Here is a 23,090-nt window from a genome sequence, read left to right on the forward strand (position 1 = left end):
AGGCTCTAATGGACTTGACAGCTAATAAGTGAATTTGTCATTATGTTTGTTGCCATTGACTTATATAAGTATTTTTTGTTGGTACTCTGATCAACAGTATCATTATGATCATGAAGTATGTGAAAAATCTTAATTTGCAAAGTAAATTAACTATAGCTGTCAGATAAATGTATACAATTAAGTATAAAGAAGCAGACAATGGAAATATCCAACTAGAGTTCAAGTGCCTCAAAATGGTAGTACTTGCATAGTAGTTGCATTTCATCACTGGCTATAGTTGAGCACACCAAAAAGATCCACAGGTAAGGAAACAAAAGGTGATGACACAACATTAGTACCTGGGCAGAAAAGCCTGCAATCAGCCTTCAGCTCTTTAACACCAGATCAGTCAAATGTCTGTGTTAGTCAAAGCAAGCAGATTGTAGAAGTTACTACTACCTAATCCTTCAAATTTATTATCTGGGTGTGGACGTCTGCATTCAGCAATTCTGCTGTAAAAAAAAATCCTGTTTATTGGGCTTTAAATAATTAAACAACTTAAAAGTTTTATCAGCTAATTTATTTATTGTTTGGTGTTTTTAATGTCATACGTCCATAAACTCTTCTCTCATACTTATTCAAGTAATCAAGTGAGAATATTACTGAGAAGGAATTCATTCATTCATTTCAAACCCCTCAGTGCGTTGGAGTGCCATGTGCAGTGACTGCGTTCCGCTCCATTTGTGACGCTGCAGGTGGGCGGGGGTTAAACTGTCTGCTCTTATACGGCCAGAGAAACATGAGACACCTTCTGTCACACTCACTAAATATGGAAGGTCAACAGAGACCAGAGGTGTTTGTAGTCGATCTTACTCAAATGTTACACTAGTGACACTAGACTACACAAAAACAGATTCTGAGGAGGAAGGAAATGATTTAGGCTGGTACTCAACTTCTCAGAAAGGTATTTTACTTTTTCTTCATTTGGATAATAAGCATTGTGTTAAAAGCAGTGTTTCAAAAGCCTGTGTGGAACAATTAAAAAACTTTGTGGTCCAGGTTTTTGTTTACAGCCAATTACAGTATTTCAGGCAAGCATCAGCAAAGCCTGAACTCAGTGTGACCTCAGTGTTTGTGCTGCAGACTGCCTGTAGAGCTTATGAAACACCGAGTCACTGCACCTAATCTCTCCAGGACTGGGAATCAATTCAGTTTCATCTGCACACAGGTGAACCAAATGGATGCCATTACCACTCATTTACACTCACATTCTCTCTTTGGGAGATGTTTACAGATATTGTTGGCTACTTTCTGAAAATATCAGCGTCACTTTTAACAGAAACGGTATGATAAGTTAACAAATAACTTTAAAATACAGATTTCATCCAACAGTGCGTCTGTGCATCTCCCCGACGCAATCATTCAATTTAAATCCACACCAGACTACTATACCTCCAACCATGAGTAGATTTAGCATTATGGCATAGCAGTTGATTATCCGAGGTTTTAGGAAAGAGACAAGAGTAAGTGGAGGTGAGAAGTGAAAATAAGGTATGGATGATGATGTTGACGTTCACACTAATTGATCATCAGTAATTAAATACCAGTTTTGATTTTTGTGCAGTTTCCCTTCAGCAGACTGTTGCCAATTTTTGAAGGATTTATCTAAATTATAAACAAATGATTGTTTTTTTTCAAAAATTCATGATCTATGATTTAACAATACAATTCATGTGTTACACTTAACTTTCTTTCTAAACACAGGCTACCAATTTGAAGAGAATACACTTTGAGGCTTCAGGCAGCAGCCAGTTAGCTTAGCTTAGCATAAAGACTGTATACAAGAGGAAACAGCTAGCCTGGCTCAGTCCAACTTAATATAGAACCCTGTAAACAGCAAAGATGTTTTAGAGATCTCTATGTGTACAGATTAAACTATAGAAAAATGTGATTCTTGTAATCTTAAAATTAAAAGAATGTTAACAAGTAAATTAAAATCTTGCTACATAAAAACGGCAAAAGAAAGCAATAGGACGCATTCTCATGAATCTCTCTTTCCGACACTTGGGATATTCTGCTTTACAACTAATAGGCTTACATCAAATGTCATCAACTTTTACTACAAAGGTCCTCTTATAGAAAAACGTGTGAGGGTTTGCTACCAAAGGAAAACTGCAGAAGTCAAAACTGCAACTTTGGGAGTTGTTATTGGATTTGGTGATTGAGAGCTACAGGTAAAGCGCTGAAGTGGCTTCACTACCAATTACACCAATACCTTGCAGTGGGTGGAGCTTATTGGAATGCCCACATTTGATGCAACAAGCACTGTTAGCGCACTCATTACTTCAATGCAAAATCCGCTGTAAAAACAGACAAGTGCAGAGACAGAGAAAGATGGAGAGGGAGAGGTAAATATGTGGAAAACAAGTGTGGCAGGTGGGATCGGGGGGCAGGGAAGGGGGGACCCACACACCAAACCATGCCAGTATTGAGAGGGCAAAATGGAAGAGTATTGGTGGAATTGAAACAGAGAATGAGACACCATGGTGATGGTGAGGGGCAGGAGAGGGTTGGGACTGGTGGGGTCGCCATGTCTTCCAGCCTGGATCCAATGCTCCTGAAAAGAAACAGGGGAGAGGGGCTGCACACTGCTGCCTGGGCATATCGGATATTAATTGTATTGTTTGATTATCTTTTAATGCGATGAAAGGGATCTGAACTTTGCTGTATCCGATGAAATATATTTTATCAGAGCCTCCTCGGAAACAACCAGGAAAAAAAGATTACCAAAGATTGCCTGGCATAAATAAGACCGTGAAAATGTGTAAAATCTACAGAAAATATCCAAATGCAAGGCTTGTTGATTTAAACTAAAGTAGTGTGTTTATTTCCAACCCGGTGCCCACGGAGGCAGTGTGAGCTTCCTGTCCCCTGGAAATGCCTGGAGGGGAGTTGAGAGGCCAGCTGGAGGGCCACTCAGTCATACCTTGCAGTGCGTGGTACTGACAGGGATTCCGATATTGGAAGCTAACACGACTGTGAGTGCAGAAGCCAGTTCAATAGTGAATCCACTGCGGAGAAGGGAGGGGAGAGGTGGGGGAAACAAAGAGACATCCTTCATTTTATTGTCTGGAATGTGCTGCTGATGGCAAGGTCCACATTAATAGTAATACCATAATAGATTTGCTCTTTAAAATATGCTCAACACGCACACAAAGAAAACAAAATACACAATAATCAAACTCTTATTACTCTCAGGGACACACAAACACACACAGACACACACACACACACACACACACACACACACACACACACACACACACACACACACAAATAAAGCATTTCTATCAGGTGCTAGATGTTGGTAGGTAACTCAAAGAGTGATACATGGGATCCACAGAGCATTACGGACGTGTGTTTGTGAGTAGACACTTTGTCTCAAGCCAGGTCCCGTTTCCAAAACACCATTCACACTTTGACACCAGACCAGTAGGCGCACTGGAAAAGATAACCTTTCTTAATCTACCCCCTCCCCACCATCCCAACACACAAAGAAACATTTGGACATTTGCTTGAGATGGAAAACCACAGATCTTTGTAATAGCAGGAGAGAGAAAAATGATTGAGAAAGCAATCTGAAACTGAATAATTATCTTGCTCCTTAGGGTAAGACGCTGACCAGGCGTTTGCGAGTTATCGGTTCCAGTCTGGTCAACGCCCTTTGTTGCATGTCATACCCATCACTCTAATCATTTCCTGTCGGCCCTTTACTCAATAGTAGCAAAGGCAAAACAGCCAAAAAAGAATGTCATCAAGTAAGAAATCCCACATGTCTAATTTGTGTGTGTCTGTGTGCAACGTTGATCAGCAACTGAGCTCTTAATTTTACCCCCCCGTTTTTTGTTTTTTTTTGACAAGTCAAAACGTCTTCTGTGAAAATGGCCTATTCATCAGGAATGGAAGAGGAGAAAGTCTTTCTGAAGACAGGTCCTATTTTGTCCACTGTGGAGTGAGGAGTGACACTGTGAGTGACTACGTCACTCTGACGACAGCTACAAACATTTGTGTAGCAAGTCAATTGTACAAGTGTGCCACACAGGATGAGCTCATTACAAAGAGACTTGGTGAGGCCAGTCCGACCCTGTGGTGGCTCAACAGGAAAGCTGTCCAGAATAATGAAAATATATATTTCAATTTAAAAACGTTTTTGATGGCTGTGATACACTGCAATGTTTAGGTCCACTGCCTGCTAAATTATATGCTCGGCCACAGACTATAGTTACACAAACTAAACCCACACAGACACACTTTCCTGTCCTTACCCCAAACAATAATCTGTCAGATTGATGGATGGAAACAGACATTGGAGGAAAGAGAGCTTTTAGAACTGTGAACCAGAGCAAATTTGTCTTTTCAGTCCTGGAAAAAAAAAGACTAAGCTGGTGATGGAAAGAGGGTGATTAAGAAAGAAAGAAAGGAGGCACACAGCAAGAGAGAGGGGCCAAGGAGAAGGAGAAATGAAAAGGAAGAAATAATGAGAGTGAGAACAATTGCGGGACTTCCAGGGAAAAGAGAGAAAGATGTGAGGCCCCAATAAAAAACAAGACAAAGTTGCAGCGAGGAGATGAAAACGAGAAGGAATGGAAGAAGCAGAAGAAGTGAGGGCAAGGGGAAGAATTAGACCACAAACCAGAAAAATAGCGATTGACAGGAGAGAGTAGGAAGGAAAGGAATGGGAAAGAAAAGGACAGAGGGGAAAAAGAAAAGCACAAGAGGCTGGCGTCCCTCTCTGCGTTTGGAGAAGAGAGTCCAGGGTTCCCACTGTGGCTTTGCCCCTTCCTCCCCTTCTTGCTCTACTTCTCTTCATCCAGAATGCCAAACTACTTCCTGTTACCCTGTGTGATGCTTCTGCCAGGCAACAGAGTACACACACACAAAAAACTTGCACGAACAATTAGACCTTAATATGCGTGTATGCATGCGTGCACTCATACAGTAATCTCACACACAATGTCAGGCATAGAGCATAGAGGTTTGCGCGCGCACGCACGCGCACCCACACTTCAGCTAATGCGTGGGAAGACAATGGGACTAATGAGAGAGAGATCAATCTCAAGGACAGAGGAACAGCAGTAGTTATGGATGCGTGATGTCCGCTGCTGAGGTTGTTGCATAAAGTTTGCCCTAGGGTGGCGTTGTGGTCCCAAAGACTACTTATTTATTCAGAATTATTATTATGTAAAAGGTCAAAAGGCTGTTGAAAAATAGATTATTATTCTTACTTCATTCACTATGCAGTAGATGTCTACATACTGGTAAATAATTTGTTCTAGCAAAGTTACAGTTTGGGTAGGACAACTGTGTGATTACTGGTTACATTTTTAATTGTTTAACAGTTGTTCAGAGATCAGGAAATATTTATCATCAAAATATATTCTATAAATCTCTGGGATAACGTATATTGGATGATAAAAAAACAGAAAATATCCTTTCACTTTTGTACTGTACAAATGCCACAGACGGAAAATTCAAGTACAAGATTGTACTTGCAGGTTGCCTGCGTAGTTAAAATGTCTTTTGCCTGCAGCGGCAGCTCTGTATGGGAAGTAGAGAGTGGTTAATCAGTGCACGCACGAGGAAAAAGTTCTTGATTAGTCATACAAGCTTACTGTACCTGTAAACAGGGAGCAGTCGAGGCAACAGAGCAGCCGCTCTAAACGTGACTGCGCTGCCTTAGGGCCACACATTATACTGCCGGCATAGTGTGGGATTTATGAATGTCAGTTGAATTGTAATTGCTGGTTCAATAACTTTTAACAGACATATTAAATACATTTTTTTTTTGCATTCTAACACAGCTGTATGCACATAAACTAACCAATACTTACCAAGGATGCCGTTGCACCGGATGGACTTGTGTATGTCAGCAGATTGACGCTTTTTGGAACAAATAGGAAAGTTCACCCCTGCCAAAGTTTTTCCCCCTCTTATCCATATTCTTTCTTTCTCATCCATTTCCATAAATACAGACAGAGACACACACACACCCCTCCACCCACTCTCCCATGCGGTGGCTTTCTCACCTTGAGGGCGTGATGGGAGTCAGGTCTTTCCCCATAGTCTGAATGACGCGGCGGCCCCACACCCACAGGCCGGCGCAGATGCCTACACCACCGTATAACAGCAGCCAGATGGGAGTGGCAGCATCCTGCATCACACCACCCTGCTCATAGATCATCCACAGCGCCACCAGGGGCCCAATGGCATTACTGTGAAGGTGAGAAAATAGATTACAAACTCAGGCAGCTCTTCTAGTATTCATGACTGACTGAACATCACAAGGACAAAAAGATCTAGCAGAGTAAAGCGGATATCTCTAATTTTAGTTACAAAAACATTATTTTTATGTCATCCAATAGGGCAAAAAACTTCAGAAATAACAAAATATATGCTCAGGTGCTAAGGTAATAATGCTAACAATAATTTGACAACTGCATTGACAATATGGGATGTTGTATGTCTTGTAAACAGGAGGCAGCACCTGACATCGTTGCCTCCATGGGCGAAGGAGCCAAAGCAGGCGGTGAGGATCTGCAGGAAGTGGAAAAGTAGAAACACCTCAGGCTTATCCTTCTCCTCGTGCTCCTCCTCCACCAAGTCGTCCAGAGGCACTGGTGCAGGAGCGCCTTCTTCGCCCACCCCCTCCAGCTCTGTGGCCAGCTTCATCTCCACCCCACCCTCCTCTGCCTCAATCTCAGCCTCTGCCACGGCGTTACAGTACGAGGAGTAGCTATCGTAGCGTACCCTCTTCTTGGAGTAGGACACGCTGTTGCTCCTGCCGCCTCCCTCTCCTACCAGCTTTTCACTGTCATCACGTGACTCTGTGCGTATAAGCGGCTGGACGGGCATGCCACATATAGCTGCTGTGTAGCAGGTATAGCTGTTGTTGCGCCGCAGCAGGCGGTAGTTGTTGTCTGCCGGGCCGGCGTTGGCGCCAGAGCGATCGGTGTCATCCATGCGGCCCAGGTGGATTTTGTGAAGGAGGTCTTTATAGAGACCAGAGTCCTTGTGCACTGTGTGGTACACCTGGCCATCGCTGCGCATGTGGCCATCGAAGCTGAAGCTGCCATTAGCGATGGGTGACTTCAGGCAGCCGTTGGTCATTGAGTGGGTCCGGCCTGAAGGAGAGAAGATGAAGAAGTGGGTGTAGATGCACAATGTTTAAGAGTTTAAGAGTTAAGTAGCATTCAATAGCTGCACATTTCTTAGAGTTTCTTACCCAAAATATACAGAAACGGATATAAGAGGAGACTATAGAGAAGCAGTTATGTATTTTTAATTGGGCACACCCAAGAGGGATAAATAAGGAACTAGACTTTTAGCCATTTCTGTAGACTTCAGTTAATTCAATTTTTCATTTAAAAAAATCTGAAATATCTTTTCTGGAATATGGAATAGCTTTTTTATAATGAAAAACTTAGGTTTTATCTTTTTGGTTATGTTGTTGTGTATGTTTTATGTTCATTGTAATTCATAATTCTTTCAACAAAATTTTGTACCAAGTCATGTTCATACGAACCATTTTAATCACCATTAATGTTACAGCATCACTAAGACCTGGTTTTTGTTTCTTCCTAATATCCTGACCTCTCAAAATCACAATAATGCAGCAATAGAACTGTTCACACACGCTCGTCTAAACGGATTACACAATGAACAGTTTCCATTCATTCTTTTTGTTCTTCATGAACAGATATACTGGCACAAAAATTATCTTCCAGTTTTACCATAAGCCCTGCCATTTGGCAGGACATTGCCTCCATTAGCCACGCTGGTGATCTCTCCACTTGAGTCGCGGGTACTCCGTTCACTGTTGCCCCCGGTGAGCGGCAACACAGCCTCATCTGTGCCCTTAGCTCCTGGTAGCTCCTTAAAGACAGGGCTCTCCTCCTCCTCTTCAGGTATCTTGTCCAAACTCTCATCAGAGATCCGGGATAGCGCCTGCTCCTTCTTTAGACGACCTGGAAGAAATTAAATGAAGGAAGGTTTAGTTAAAAGAGGATCCTAGAAAGACAGAATATCACAATAACAAAGTGTTATCACGGCAAGTATAGTTACAACAGTATTTACTTACCAGGCCTAAATTCTACTGTGTCCAAGTGAACATTTCCAGTAGGACAGTGAAACATAAAAACACCCAATCCTACTAGAAAATATGAGGTTTCAAAGAAAAGTCTGGATTGTTTTCAGTTGGGGCGATCTGACAAAATCAGTTCAAGAGTTTTACAAGTGAAACAATAATTTGGCACACAGATGACATCTTCTTCAGTATCCTTTTTCCATGCATGTTTCTGTTGATACTGTATTCTTCCTCTGCACGAATATCAAATATAATCATTTAAAAATAAAAAAGCCTGGATCCAGGACAGAAAGTGTGTAAAAAGTGAAAGACTGTGTAGCAACATTCCACAAGACAAGTATAGCCATCAGCTAATCCAAACTAATCCCAGGGCTGACAAATCTGATGCCCCCCCCCTCCAACTCCTCAAAACAGCCCTTAGTACAAACTCATAAACTCAGCCACCGCCTGATTTACTTTGACGGATGCAGCAATATCCAGATTAGGACGGATCATATCATCCATAATCCTCACAGGCATTTAGAGGTGACGCCACGTTGAGCAACAGATCAAGTCAGCGGCACTCGTGTGCAGGGTCAAAGGAGAGTTCACGAAAACGATCGTTCTATTTTAAGCCTTAATGTAGACATTGCCGCTTCAATGACAGCACTTTCTTTTGTTTAAATTCTATAGATCTAGTAAAGTTTCAGTTTTTTTATTATCCTTAATTTTATTATCAGCATCTATAACATCTCTCAATATGGAAATGTTACTGGCATCTCAGACTTGGAAGAGTTTGTATCTTAGTCTGGATTGTGGTAATAAACAGGAGTTCTTATTTATCCTGCACGACATTAAGATAAATATAACAGATACTGCTATAAACCATTCTCTCAGATATTCCACCTAGTGCTCTTTCCACTGTTTTATTCAATATGTCCTGTGTTTTAAAGAGTTGTCTGCTTTGCTGCAGGCTGATTTTCCTATTAGGGAAACAATTCTTGAACTTAATCTGAAAGCTTTCTACTCTGCAGGCTATGAGCTTAACCCCTTTGCATCTGGCCAAGTAGCTACAGGAGAGAAACTGGAGCACCACACAGAGTTCACAGGGTTTATTTGGTGGCTCTGGCAGAGGCCAATGAGAAAACACATCCGCTGGCATCTCTTGTTCTGGTGTCAGCACAGAGTGTCCAAGTGGAAGCTAAGGCTCTGTTGTTAGGCCCGGGTCATAGTGCTAGGCTTTCAGATGGGGTGACTGATGCACAGACACACACAGACACAGACACAGACACACAGATACCTACTTGCTATTTTCCTCCTCATCCAGGGACATACAATAAACCAGACGAGGGCTGCACAGATCAGCGACTCAGCTAAAGTGATGAGAAAGATGGCCCACACCGGTAGCATCTCTAACCCAAGCACTGCAATCAATGAACACACACAAGTATCAGAAAATAACATCTTGCAAGTAGTTTTCAAAGGACAATAATCTTCTACTCCTGTCACACCTACAAAAGGAATTTTCAGCAAGCAAACAACATTGGCCACGTCACCCGTTAAGGCTGAGAAGATCATTTCATCGAAGATCGGTGTCAGACTAAATAAACAGAGATAGTTTTTCTATTGGGAAGAACAGACTTTTAGCACTTACATGGGGCTCCAGTGTACAAGATGGAGAATGTGTTGATCCCGATAGTGGTGGCATAGAAGAGGGGCAGCGCTCGCAAGCCGTTGGGGACAGAGTCATCCTATGTAGCACACATACAAAAGGATTTTTATTAGAGTATCTGATATTATGATGAAGGTACTTAAAACATATGTATGAGTGATGTTAGTGCTCATGTAGTTTAATTTTAAAGGTGATATGATGGGATCAACACGGTTTTACAAAGTGAATGATTCAAAGCAAATTTGTAATGAAAAACCAAAATATTGAGTAACTGTTTTGGTTTTAGATGTATGAAGAGTTTTGTGTAATGCTGAAGTAATGCAGTGGACCAACAATGTCATTGTTTGCATGTGATTTGAGTGTAAGTGTAAACAGGGCCATTCATTAACTAGTTCTGGTGAAAGCAGGTGGTGAGGTAAAACAGTTCACTCTTGCGCAATGTGGTTTACTATTATGAGGCGCCTGCTAAGACCAACTTACAGAGGTTTTAAAGTCTCACATTTACTTACTAAACCATTGTCTCAAAAATTATCAAATCTTAACACAGTATGAATATAATAAAACAATTTAACATTCCTGATGCAAACAGCCTGCAGAGACAGATTATTTTGACTCAGCTATACAGTTTCAAATCGCCTTATGACTCATTCATACATAATCCTGCAGTTGTGACCTCAAGATGATCTACAAAAAGGTTTTTTTTGGGTCTCCCAGTTGCGAAAAAGCAGATCTGCGGGTGTTGCCAAATCAAATGGATTTTTATCTGTGCTAAAGTTCTTTGAAAAGGGTTGTGTGTACAAGTGTATGTCTAAATTGTAGTATTTAAACTTGTGGATCAACAACTCACTCCATTTCACCATTCCATGGACAGTCACATAACATTATCTGTCATGGTAAATATTCCAATGCCCTGATGTGAAAGCTTTAAACCTTTAAATGTTTTTAAGGTAAAATATGTCTTGAACTAGAAATGCAAATAAACTATTAAATCAATGAGGAGGGATTTGTGCTTATGTGTGTGTGAGTGTCAGTATAATAATGTGAGCCCACCTTTTTGAGGATAAAGTGTCTGATGAGCAGGAAGAGAAATCCAGACATGAGTCCAGAGAGCAAGGGGGAGATGAACCACGATGACACTGGAGAGGGAGGAGAAAACCTCATCAGAAAAAGAGAGCAGACTTCAATCACTCACTGAAACAGTATTGTTGGGCAGCAATGATTAGGTGTTAGAACGGTCTTTTTGTTCCCATTTTATTTGCCCAACATGGCTCATCTTCTGGGTTTTTTCATCTCAGTAATTTCCTATATTTCCAAGAATTACTTTCAACTCTAAAGGAACGGGTATGGCCTTTTTAAATTAAGCAGGGGTTTACGAATGCATGAATGAAACGCTTGCTTTCCTCACTTCCGCTTTTCTTCTCACCGACAGCTACGACACCAAAAAGCCAACAATGGTTGACTAGTGGCGTTCCCCGACCATCTCTGAGGTGTGTCACCCCCTTTAATGTATGGCAGAGATAAAAACCTTTCTGAGGTATAACTTCCCTGTAGTTGTACTGGAAACATCTCAATGTGGCAATATTGAGTTTATATTCTGTGAATTCTTTAAAATGGTAATATTACATGCAAATTGTACACTGCATACACCAAGACATAAGGACACACACACACACACACACACACACACACACACACAAAATTACCAATCTTGACAAGCTGCATCCACTGTACACCGTTCGTGCCAATTGCCACCATGGAGAACCCGATGGTGGCGCCAACAATGCAGTGAGTTCCAGAGATGGGCAGTTTGAGGAAGGAAGCGATTAGCTGCCAGACTGCTGAACCTGTGATTAAAACGGACACACAAACCTCAGAAATGTTTCATATTCAATTGCTTTCCATCAAAAATGTTGTACTGGAACAAAGAGAAGTACAAGATGTAACCTAGAGCAAACAATGCCACATATATGAATTGCATCATTGTGTCATTTTTGTGCACAAATGTAGTAACACTGTGCTTCTGTTTGTTGTTAACTTTTTGGGATTGAATACTTTTTAAAACTGCATTATGACGTGACATCTTAAATGCGTTTTGAAATTCAAAAGTAATGCTTCAGGTCTGTATAGGTTGTTAAGGTTGGCACAAGTGAACCTATATTTTAAGTTTCAATATTATCTAAAAACGGCAGACATACTGTATCAGCACAGTACAGTTGAATCAAAAAGTTACCTGCACATGAAGGCTATACTAAAATCTAATCTAAAACAGCTAAATGAGATACAATAATCAAAGTTCTACATCTACTTACTTACTACTTTTATCTTTGACAAAGGCACATTTTGAGATACAGTGAAAGCCTGCTACAAAAATGAATCTGCAGTCAGGTGCTCATTATGACAAACAAAAAGGATACTGGTTCAATTATCAAGACATTGATTTATCAAGACAATCCTTCCTAGGAGGTCTGTAAACACAATCTTTTCCCACAGGTCAATTTATTTCTAGGCAACAGAGTCCATTATTTGAATAAGACGTCTTTTACTAAAGCCCTGAGTTAGACGGTGACATGTAGGCTACAGTGTAGGATATACTGTATTGTGCGTTTCTGTGAACCTTAGTCAAACAATAAAATCTGCTGCACAGAATCAAAGCATTTTCCGGCTTTTATTTAATCAAATTAAGAAGTTAAAACTTCTTCTCATATTGTATAAACAATGAGCCGGTGAAAAATGTTTCCTGTTTGAGATTAAGAAAAACGGTCCAGCGTTTCCCTTACATTCACTTGTGGCAGCCCGTCACGTAAATTTTCAGGGACACAGCCATCCCCCGTGCATAATGTCACCTTTTATCACCGTTTTCCAGCAGTCACTCTGTCAGTAAAACGGCATTGTCTCAGCGAGAGCCCCATTGTTTTCTTTTCTGCACCCTTCATTTACGGAGGTAATCAAATTTTGATGAGTAGAGCTACTGTTGGCTTGTGCTCCACTGTAAATGGGTTAGACAAGGACAGGTCTTTCTCTGGAAATGTTTAATCATAGAATTTATCTGAAAATAAGTTAGACTTTTGTGAGTAGGTTGCTTTAAAACATTTCAAGGACACACTTTTATGACATCTCTCATGATTCCAATAAAGAAGGAGGTACAGAAATCAAAGTGCAGATGTTCTTCAAATGAACTTTTACCAACTAGAGTAAATAGAGTTGATTTGTGAGCAAGAAAAATGAAGAGTGTAGGAGTTTTTTTTTCATTTTGGGAAAACCTCAAACATGTAATCCTATGGACATTCTGAGGGCAGTTTGGGTGCACATGGACTCATAAGCTCAAAGCTGTTTGTAAGGGCTGTGCGTGGGTCAGGGCTATGTATGTATGTATTATATATATTTGACAGGAGAATGTTACATTTATTCAAATAGTCTGAAATCCAATTCTGTTTGCCATCAGGTCAGGATATGAAGAAGAAAAAATAAAAAAACAAATAAAAATATATCGCACTTGACTTGTGACCTGATTTAAGTTGCACATGAGGCATTTACAGGGGTAAACATGAACCAACACATGTTCAAATTACTAGTAAACCTGCATAGCAGAGGGAATGTCAGAGCCTGCTCCGTGAAAGCTGAAATACATTTAATGATGGTATGTTTATTATGCGGCAACAATTTATAACCTTTATTTAGGGAGGGCCTTTGAGAGGAAGCTCTCTTTTCCAATGACGCCCCGATTACAGCGCATATAAAAGAAACGGTTCCAAAAGTACAGTACGTATAAATAAATATAGTCCCAAAATAGTGATTATAAAACAATACCAAAATTACCATATCATTATCTCTTATGACAATAACTATATATTATTGATGTATTGGCCAGCCCTATTGTAAAGAATGTCACCATAATCAAAAACAGACATTAAGTGATTGCACCAGTTTTCCTACTGAAAATTGAATTATTACTGTGCAGGAAAAAAATATTCAGCTCAGTTTTTTGGTTAGATGTTCCACATGGGTCTGAAATGAGTGTTGTCAAGCCAAATGACAAGGTATTCCTATGAATCTACAATTTGAATTTGCTCGCCAATTTGGATATTGATTATCTGCATTAGTTATTTATCATGCAAAAATACCAAACTTTCACTTCTAGCTTCTCAAAATAGAGGATTTTATGCTTGCATTTGTTGTACATCATCGTAAATTCTAAATCTTTCAATTCTGGACAGTTGTTGAGAGGCAACCTCGGGCTGCATCATCTTTTAAATGGCATGTTTCACCATTTGTTCATTTCCTCTACCTTTCCATGTTACTAATTTCCCAAACAACATAAACAGCAAATGTTTACCAAGAGGGATATTTCACTCTGCAAACATATCACAATGTTCACATCAGTGATAATCACAGAGGTTTCTGGTGGAAAATCCTCACAATTGAATAGCTTAAAAGGTGAGAATATTTGGCATTTTTGCTTGAAAAGTGACTAAAATAATAAAACAATTGTCAAAATTTCAGTTGGTCAACTTATTGAAAAATTGACTAATCAATTCAGCTGTACACTCGATGTAAAACTGTGTCCAACTTACCAACCATGGCGCTGACCTCCCCTGCCATGAGTACAGGCACTGTCTCGTTGTACAGGTTGACATCTATGATGCCCTTTCGAATCGTCTCACCCACTTTGGCCCCGAGCAGCATTGAGCCCAGTGTCTCAAAGATGGAGGCAAGGATGCAGGCCTGTTTCAATGTGACCACGCCGGAACCCACCGCTGTGCCGAAAGAATTGGCCACATCATTGGCGCCCACCGAAAAGGCCAGTATGAAGGCAATGATGAAGCCAAGGATCACCATCCACAGATACGGCGTCAGATCCATCTTGATATGTTTTCACCGAGAAAAAATCCAAGAGGCAAAAAACTAAATGGCTTAAATATTCTTTAATAAAAAGAAGTGCTGCTCTGTGTGCTTTTAGCAAAGGACTTAAGTTAAGTCCACTCCTTTCTTCGTCCCCTTGTTATAAAGAGTCTTAGGGGAGTAGCACAGCCGCTAACTAAGTGTTTGGATCTCAGTCCAAAGATTGGAGACTAGTGATGGTGGGTGCAGGGAGCATTCCATAGCTTAGTGTGAGACCGTCTGTCTGCGCGATCCTTCACCTGCCAGAGAAACGAGAGAAAAGAGACACAGAAACAGATTAGTGTCGTGAGCCATGATTACTCTGTATCAACAGCAGCTACAATCTGACAACACCTCCCTGTGACTTCTTCAGGAAACCTAAAACAAAGGAGGGGAGGGACCAAGAGAGTAGAGGAGGAGAACTTATGAAAACAACAACAACAACTGATTGAATCAGGATGGATGATGACGATGCAGATTGAGCTTTGATGAAATGGGGAGCAGTGCACTCCTGTGGAGAAAGCTGAGGGCATCTCTGATAGCCACGATGGGACATCACAGTCTGCATTTCAAAGAAATCAAATCAGACCGTTCAGAGGGCCTGCTTTTAGCACTGAGACTATAAAAAAAACCCCACAGTATCCAGATTGGGATGTGAGCAAAGAACCCAAAATGAGAGTAAACTGTTAACATTTTATCTTCAACACAACAGGGTGGCAGCCGTCTGTGCCAGACCTGCTTTCACTTCACAGGTTTTTCCTTTGCCACACATCCAGATTGTCTTTGACTGGAATATTTAATTTAGTGAGTTTCTATATTAGACCACTAAACTATTTTAACCACTATCACATTCATGTCTGACAGAGTGATGCTCTTGACTTATAAAAGGCACAATTAGCAAGGATATTAAATGTTTTACATAAACATTTTGTAGCACTTCCTGAAATGCCTGAAAGCATTGTGATCACGCAGATCTTCTTAAAAAAGAAATGTGAACCAAGAGACAGTCTGACAGCCTGGTGGATGTTTGCATGGCAAATTGCATTACCTGTCTAATCTTTGCTCTTTCAGCTTCAGCATAAACTGTGCTCACTGTGTGACCGTCAACGATACACACAAGTTTTGTAATAAGCTTTGGAGTACAAGTTCAACTAAATTGAAGGCTTTGCTGCAGTACAAAATAACTATGAAAAAAACTCAGTGAATGGATTTAAGTTAAGGCTGCAATGCAGTAAGAACATCAGCAGTGATGTTTTTCTGCTGCGAGAGGTGGGAACGGTTCTCATAACTGCACATTTGGGGCTCAGTTAAGTAAACTAATAATATGGTAGGGAAAATTTAACTTCTCTGTATTTTCTTGCACCTTGTGGAAACTAAATAATGTTTATGTACAAAAACCTTAACGGCTTCGACATTAGCTATTAAGGAGGTCACCTAAATTATAAAAAAAGATGACATCTCTTGTCATTAGATCTGTTGTTTCAGATTTAAATAACTGTACATTACAACTACTAAGTCCAGTCTGACAATAAGCATGATTCTCCTGCTCCTGTGACTAGGGCAGTGGTGAGGATAATGATTATTATAAGAATATTAAAATACAGAGATGAAACAATAACTTGATTTACAGAAATGTATTGCTAACTAGTCAATCAAATTATTGTTAAGCAAATACAGCAAACAACTTCTTGTACCAGGTTCAACAATGTGAAGATTTTGTGTTTTTTTGGGGGGTTTTATAACATTGTAAACTGAACACCTTTTTGATTTGGACTTGGTTGGAGAGGTTTAACAGGCTCCGTAGTGAATTACACGCTACCGTGCTTACGTCCGGTGTTGTTGTGTTTTGTGTTGGGCCAGAAAATATTTGGCTGAAACAGATCAGTGATGCTGTTCAGCCCTCATCGTTCTGTGAAGTTTGCCGGAAGTGATGTAATAGCCTTTTATGTGGAGTAAGCTGGACTTTGTTTAAAAAAATGCCTTTTAAATGCTACAATGCTTGAAGAAAATAACATGAGTAACAGGTGAACCAACTAAAAGTGAAATATTTTTTTTTTTTAAATAAGCATCTTTGCGAGAGATCAAATTCATACAGATATAAAGAGTGATTCATGTGGATTTTGAAAATAAACTATTAAATATTTAAAGAAACTTAAATTGAGAACAGAATCACTGCAGTTGTAATACGAGTGTGTGGGCTCTGCACTTGCTGAGGTCATCTGATAGAAAGTCAATCACATCATATCCACTAGAACAACCGGCAAACAGCTTCCCACGTCCCTGTAAAGTTCCACAAGGCTTATTTACAATGCAACAATGACAACATGCTTAAGAAACAGATGGGGCCACCAACACTGAAGCCTCTGGTGGTCCCTGAGAAACCTCTACACCACAAATGACTTGGTCTGGGTTCTTTCTCCTCTTTTTCTTCTGTCTATGCCACATAATCAAAGTCAAGTCATAGAGGTTAATGTCAGCACATTTCCTTCTATGGTTAAGCCAATTGTTAATGGGGAGCATTAAATGTAAACAGCTTTCAGGCTGGACTAGCACATTCCGTCGGCATGAACAGACTGCGTGCTCCTCATCGCGTGGGGGCAGGCAGCTCCTTTCTAAATAGCCTGCGGCAAGTTACGGCTCCCTCCTCCCGACTAAGGGCTCCATCTGGAACAGTTAAGGTCACATACTGCTATCCTTTATCCTTTGTTGAACCACAACACCCACATAAAAAGATGATAATTTCTTTCTTGATCAGGTCTGTGCAAGACCTCCGTACAATCTAGTACCTAAAGTGACACTGAACATTTAACTCAGCAGAACCCGGGACCGTTCTATTTTTTTTTTTAAACAGAGGAAAGGAGAGCTCAGGGGTTCTAAGAAAGAAAATTATGTGATACTTCATTGATCCCTGAAAGGGTATTCTCTTTAAACTTGCTTTCCTCCAGAGAGATATCAGAGCGGGGGTCAGTGCCCCTGGACTTAAGTCCATAAACTGAAGTCATGAACTCATGTTCATCAAGACTGCTAATGACAGAACCTAAATCATAGGAAGGATGGTATCTAAAATTCTTTTGATTCCTTAAGTGCTTTATGTCGCATATCATCACTGGGTCTTCAGAAACATTAAAATGCTATAAATAATGCTAAAATATATTAATCTGCAAAAACATGCAGGCCTTTTGAGACTTCAAAGTTACCCTAAATATGTTCTACACCTCAATTCACAATAAGTTAATTTGAATTGCCTGTTTGTTTGAAAACTTAACACTTTTAAGAAGTGCTGTATAAATAACACATTTTACAGTCATTGTATTCTGAGTCAAACATGGCCATACACCAAGCACAACAAGAGACTCCACAGAGGAAACAGTCAAACACGACACGGGAGAATGCAGAGTACACTGTTCCAGTGTGAGGAGGAAAGATGAGCATGAGTGTGAGTGTGTACACAAGCACCAGGACTTTTTAATCAGGTCTACAATTTCAGGTCTACAGGGAAACTTAACATGACAGCAGCAGCTGACACTTGTTCCATTTCTGAAGACCTCATCTACCTGCTGTGCAACACATGAACACCAGCTCATATGCCGCCACTCCCAGTTGTGCAGATAAAACCATTTTTCTCCAGGGTGAAGTAGTCTAGTGGTAACCTGTGGAGAGCCCTCATTGACTGATGTGCTAAAGAGGAGATTCAAATTGTTCCTTAGTACGATAAACATGTAAAGTAGCCAACTAGTCTAAGGGGAATAATACAAAACAATGTGCTTTTGCTTCAATAGTCTTTGTCAGGGTTACAGGATATACTCAGTATATAAAGTGAAACTGTGTGAGACTGCCTGACGGCCCGGAATCCAATCAGACAGCTCTATGTAGACATGTCGACCTTCACCCTAATAACCTTTGAAATGTTTATTTTTATGGTTTTCTTTGTAGAGGAAATTAATAGAGGTGAAGTTCCTCCCATTCCGGTGGACCCTAAGGGACCTCATTTCTGAAACAAATGTACAGTAGAATTTGTGATCCCTGTTGATTTGATCCATAGATTATAAATGTGTCGTTTGTGAATTTAAAAGGTAATTTCCCCTGTCAGGAACGTCACAGTTTGTTGTAGTACCACTTAGTTTTGTGTGAAATCGCTCAATGAAATATATATCTCGTCTATGCTCGGCAACAGTAGTTTTGTCTATTTTCAGAGTCTGAGACTTCCATCAGTTTTACAACAAACTCGACCTGCAAAATGATCTTTTAAATTGACAAACATGTGAAGATTATTGCTCAATTCAAACAGGATCAAATAATAGTTTCTCCCTGTTCACTACCGTACATGTCTCTGCCAAAATAAGGTCACGTGGTGGTTACGGTGGTGTGTCCTCCATGAGGAATCCTCCAAAACGCCTGTCTGCAGCTCTTAATATCTGGAGCGAGATTTTAAAAACACATTCAAATGTCTACTGCACGGCGTGAACGTGGAAAACACAGCCGTTTTACACAGGCGCCAAGTACTGATCTGTTATTATAAGTGTCTTGTCAGTTTGTCCCATTTTACAGCAATACAATTGAAGTGATATGAACAAACAGAGAAATGTTTCTTTGTAGATTAAAACAGATGTTGACAAAGTTTTCTTTTGGGGACATCATTTGAAATTGTGAAAATCAGAAGTTGGAAAAAGGTTTTTAAATTGCAATATATCGCAGATAATTGCAATACGTTTAAAATTGCAATAATATCACATCGTGGCATAAGTATGGTGATGATATTGTATCGGGAGGCGTCTGCTGATTCCCACCCCTGCATAAATAGAAAATCCTTCCATGAATTAGTACATACAGCAACCATTCATGGAGAACACAGTATGCACCAGGATTCAGTTTCCAAAAAAAATTCTGATGCAAGCAAAACAGAGCTCATATGAAATGGATTTCTTGACAATGCATCAGCTATATGATCGTCAGTATGTTAGAAGAGTCCTCGCCATCTAAGGTTACATAAGCTGTGTGACTTGTGAGCATCCACACGGCTCCAGTGACATTAGAAAAAAAAAAAAAACATAAAAATGAGTTGCGGAAAATGTTATGCAACCTGTATTGAAGGTCATCTTTTCTCATTGCCAATAACAATCTATTTAAAACAAAGAAAAACTTGACAGTAGCAAAGATATTAAATGTGATATCCACCACTTAGTTTTGTAATATACCTTCAGGGATTGTTACACACAAAAATATAATTTGGTAACATCTGCTCAGCCAGGGTTTCCATTAAGAAAAAAAGCAGTTCTATAATGCAGATTCACCGGCAGTTATAATGGCTTCTTGCTACATTTGGATAGATAACACAATTATGTTGCCGTTTTGCTGGTCATGGAGATGTTGAAAAATAATCATAAGATGAAACGGTAAAATGTTGAATTTAATTTGAAAAACTGGCATCAATGGTTACTTTACCAAAGGGACGTAATTCAGGAGAGAGGTCTGAGATAATGTGAAGGAAACTCACTCAAAGGGGGACAAAGTATGTCTTGAATATTTGACTTTTTTCCCTTTTTACGAGGGGCAGAAGCGGTTGTTAATTTGACTTTATTTGTTTGGAGGATTCTTGACTATTGTGTGTTAAAAATCAACCAGATAAATGTAGAGCTGTCATAACTGTTTAAAACGATCAAAAAACCTACAGCTTCCTTTTTCAGCTCAGGTGATTCTTTAAGATTGTTCTGCATAAAGTGTGTCACAACCGCTGTCCAAGGTGCTGAACCTGAGACCACCGGGGATGTGGGAGCGGTTTGACGTGACTGCCGTTCCCATTCTTTATGACCAGGAGATATCCATGGTTTTATTTTATGTAATTTAATAGACATTTATGACTGGGTTTTAATTGACAACTTATTATATTGTTTGGTGTTAAAATGAAATACTGTAGCAAGCTTTTTCGGAAACATCTGTATGGAAGCAAATACTGTGACAGTCTTCTTGAATACTCTATATCCCGTTATCAACATTTGTTTGTTTGTAAAATATATGGGGGGGGGGGCTGTTGCTCAGGAGGTAGAGCAAGTGGCCCACTAATCGTTGCAGTTTTAATTCCCCGCTCCTTCTGTCTACATGTCAAAGTGTACATGAGCTAGTCAATGCTGACCCTGGCATTGCTCCCAATGGGCAGTCCAGAACCTTGCCAATGCGGTTGTTTGGGAGGCTAACTGTAGTGCCATGTGTTGGCTATGGTAGGAAAGCCATATATACTATGTAAGTGCAGTCCTTTTACCATTTCCCATCTTATACTCAGTTTGAAATAAACTGAGGTTCCTTCTAAAAAAAAAAAATACCATAAATAAAAGACACTTAAAAAGTGACCTCTGTTGGGCAACATGCTCTTGAGGATTATTTCTCACAGACACATTTTCTTCCTGTGTGGGCCAGGTGGCAAAACAATGCACACATAATGAGGGCACGGACACAAAAACACAACATGGGGAAACAAGACTAAATTAGGTCTTTAAGGTCTATATTGGAATATTTAATTAGGATGTCTAGAGGACACATCAGAGATTTTAAAAGGGAAGTTCAATACCTATGGAGAATATTGATATTTCTTTGACGATTAACTTAAGAGAATATCCAGCTATAGCACAACCCGAGCAGAGCATTTTACCTGTTACAGCACTGACCTCTAGATACATTTGTTGTGTTGTGTGCCATGACTGTAAAGAGAAACTACTTACTTTGATCACTTCTCTAATTGCTGTCACTGTTGTACAGTGCTCATTAATCTGCCTGAGATGCCACTGCACCACAGCCTCAGCTGGTGCAAAACACTGTGTCACGAGCTACAATCTGCATTGACACACGGCTGCACTATACACGCACTGATTCAAACCCTCCCTTCCTCCTCTCATCAACTAACCCTTCCTCTTTAGGCACATGCTAAAAAGGACCTGAGCTAGAAACATACATGCAGCGTCAGATGATGACTCACAGCAGCATCATATCCAGTGCTGGCTAATTGTTACACCTGAAGCATACAGAACTGCAGTATTTGCCTCCAAGGACACAGGATGCTACCATCTACCTGATGTCTTATGAAGTTAAAACAAAAAACAAGAGATATGGTTAGGACAAAAACAGAAACAAATAGACAATAGGCCTGGAAATCAACTCCACTCACCTTCATGTCTCCTCACATCAGTGAAGGGTGTAAAAGTAGTGGAGATAAATGAATGTCAAAGACAAAACGAGAGTATTGGGGAGAGAAACACTGAGAAATCAAAAGGTGAAAAAGAAAAAAACTGACCGAGAATAGAACCGGGGGATAAGCTTGTAATATGAAAATTATGAGGAGGGAGTGGAATAGAACAACTGATGACAGGAGGAGAGGAGGAGTAAAAGGAAGGAGGGAAGGCTTTGTGAGAAATCAGCAGGTTGTGGTGGTGTTGCAGGAGAGAGAAGAACGGAGCAAGCTAACAAGAGAAAGTAACAGGGAGAGAGCAGTGCAGCCAGCTGAGTCTAGGCTGCCTCTTAAAAGGACAGTATCCACATTCACAGCACACTCCAGCCAATGATGAATATCTGAGAGATTGAGGTGTACCGCTGACTGGCTGTCTGTGTGCCGAGAGGATGTTCAGATGGAGAGGAGGCAGCCAATGACAGCAAAGAAGGATATCTAACTAGGGGGAGATGAGAGGGAGAGGCGGTGAAGCTGTGTGGATGGGTTGTTCAGCCGGAGAAAAGCATGCAGACGGATCAAGGGCATTCGGAGCACTAACATTCCCTTGGTTACTCTGGTCAATAGAATACGCACATCTCGGCACCAAAAGACTGATACACATGTTCAGAAGGAAAGCAACAGTGTGAGCTCTGAGTTACACAATCATCTATGATGCACATGATGAAATGAGCTAGCCACTTTGGGCCATTTGACTTGGTAACACAAGAGCACACAGTATCTCAACACTGTTACTTGGCTACAATCCACCCATCACTTTCTCTGCATTTCTTTCACTGCCACAATTGTCCCTTTTAAGGACATGCTGAACAGTGTGTCTTTATGTTACTTGGTTTGAGCAGGCAGAGGCAGCGGCTTGTAGACACAATGAAGAGTGCGGACCAGATTCACTGCAGGCTCAGAGCAGAGCCCAGGTCTCTTCAGCAGTTCCTTAACACTCACATGAAGAATACTTCAAGAAGTATGGCAAGACATATCCTACACATATACTACCTCAGAAATTAGCAGGCCTTTCTAGTGAACTAGTCTGAGAGAGATAAGGCAGACAACTGACTTGAAGCTTTTTACTTCTAAATAGTTATGGCATCTTTATAATTGCTTTTTAAACTTTGGAAAAATGTATCAGAGGACCGCTGTTTGGCTCAACCCCAAACTAGCCACCTAACAAAATATTCAATACTTACAGTTTCTTGCTCGACCTACTCACAATTGTTGTACTGTTAAAA

General features: G+C 40.3%; 1 protein-coding gene across 10 annotated transcripts in view; it reads right to left on the reverse strand.

Moving 5' to 3' along the window:
- Positions 1-23,090, reverse strand: part of slc20a2 (solute carrier family 20 member 2) — a 54,165-nt gene that overhangs the window by 5,259 nt on the left and 25,816 nt on the right. For 8 of the 10 annotated variants that reach the window (XR_004656776.1, XM_034872763.1, XM_034872761.1 and 5 more), the window contains 9 exons: positions 14,345-14,911; positions 11,477-11,617; positions 10,824-10,909; positions 9,756-9,852; positions 9,406-9,525; positions 7,770-8,003; positions 6,524-7,160; positions 6,066-6,251; positions 2,966-3,050 (listed from right to left, as the gene is read on the reverse strand). Coding sequence is in view for 9 of the 10 variants with exons in the window: in XM_034872763.1 (XP_034728654.1) it covers positions 2,966-3,050; positions 6,066-6,251; positions 6,524-7,160; positions 7,770-8,003; positions 9,406-9,525; positions 9,756-9,852; positions 10,824-10,909; positions 11,477-11,617; positions 14,345-14,633 (1,875 nt within the window). In the remaining variant the exon portion in view is untranslated. Of the gene's footprint in view, positions 1-2,254; positions 2,340-2,965; positions 3,051-6,065; positions 6,252-6,523; positions 7,161-7,769; positions 8,004-9,405; positions 9,526-9,755; positions 9,853-10,823; positions 10,910-11,476; positions 11,618-14,344; positions 14,912-21,807; positions 22,125-23,090 lie in introns of those variants that run through there. The other 2 variants (XM_034872764.1, XM_034872770.1) reach the window with 2 other exon arrangements.

This window comes from Etheostoma cragini, chromosome 5 (genome assembly GCF_013103735.1).
Source record: "Etheostoma cragini isolate CJK2018 chromosome 5, CSU_Ecrag_1.0, whole genome shotgun sequence".
NCBI classification, from domain to species: Eukaryota; Metazoa; Chordata; class Actinopteri; order Perciformes; family Percidae; genus Etheostoma; species Etheostoma cragini.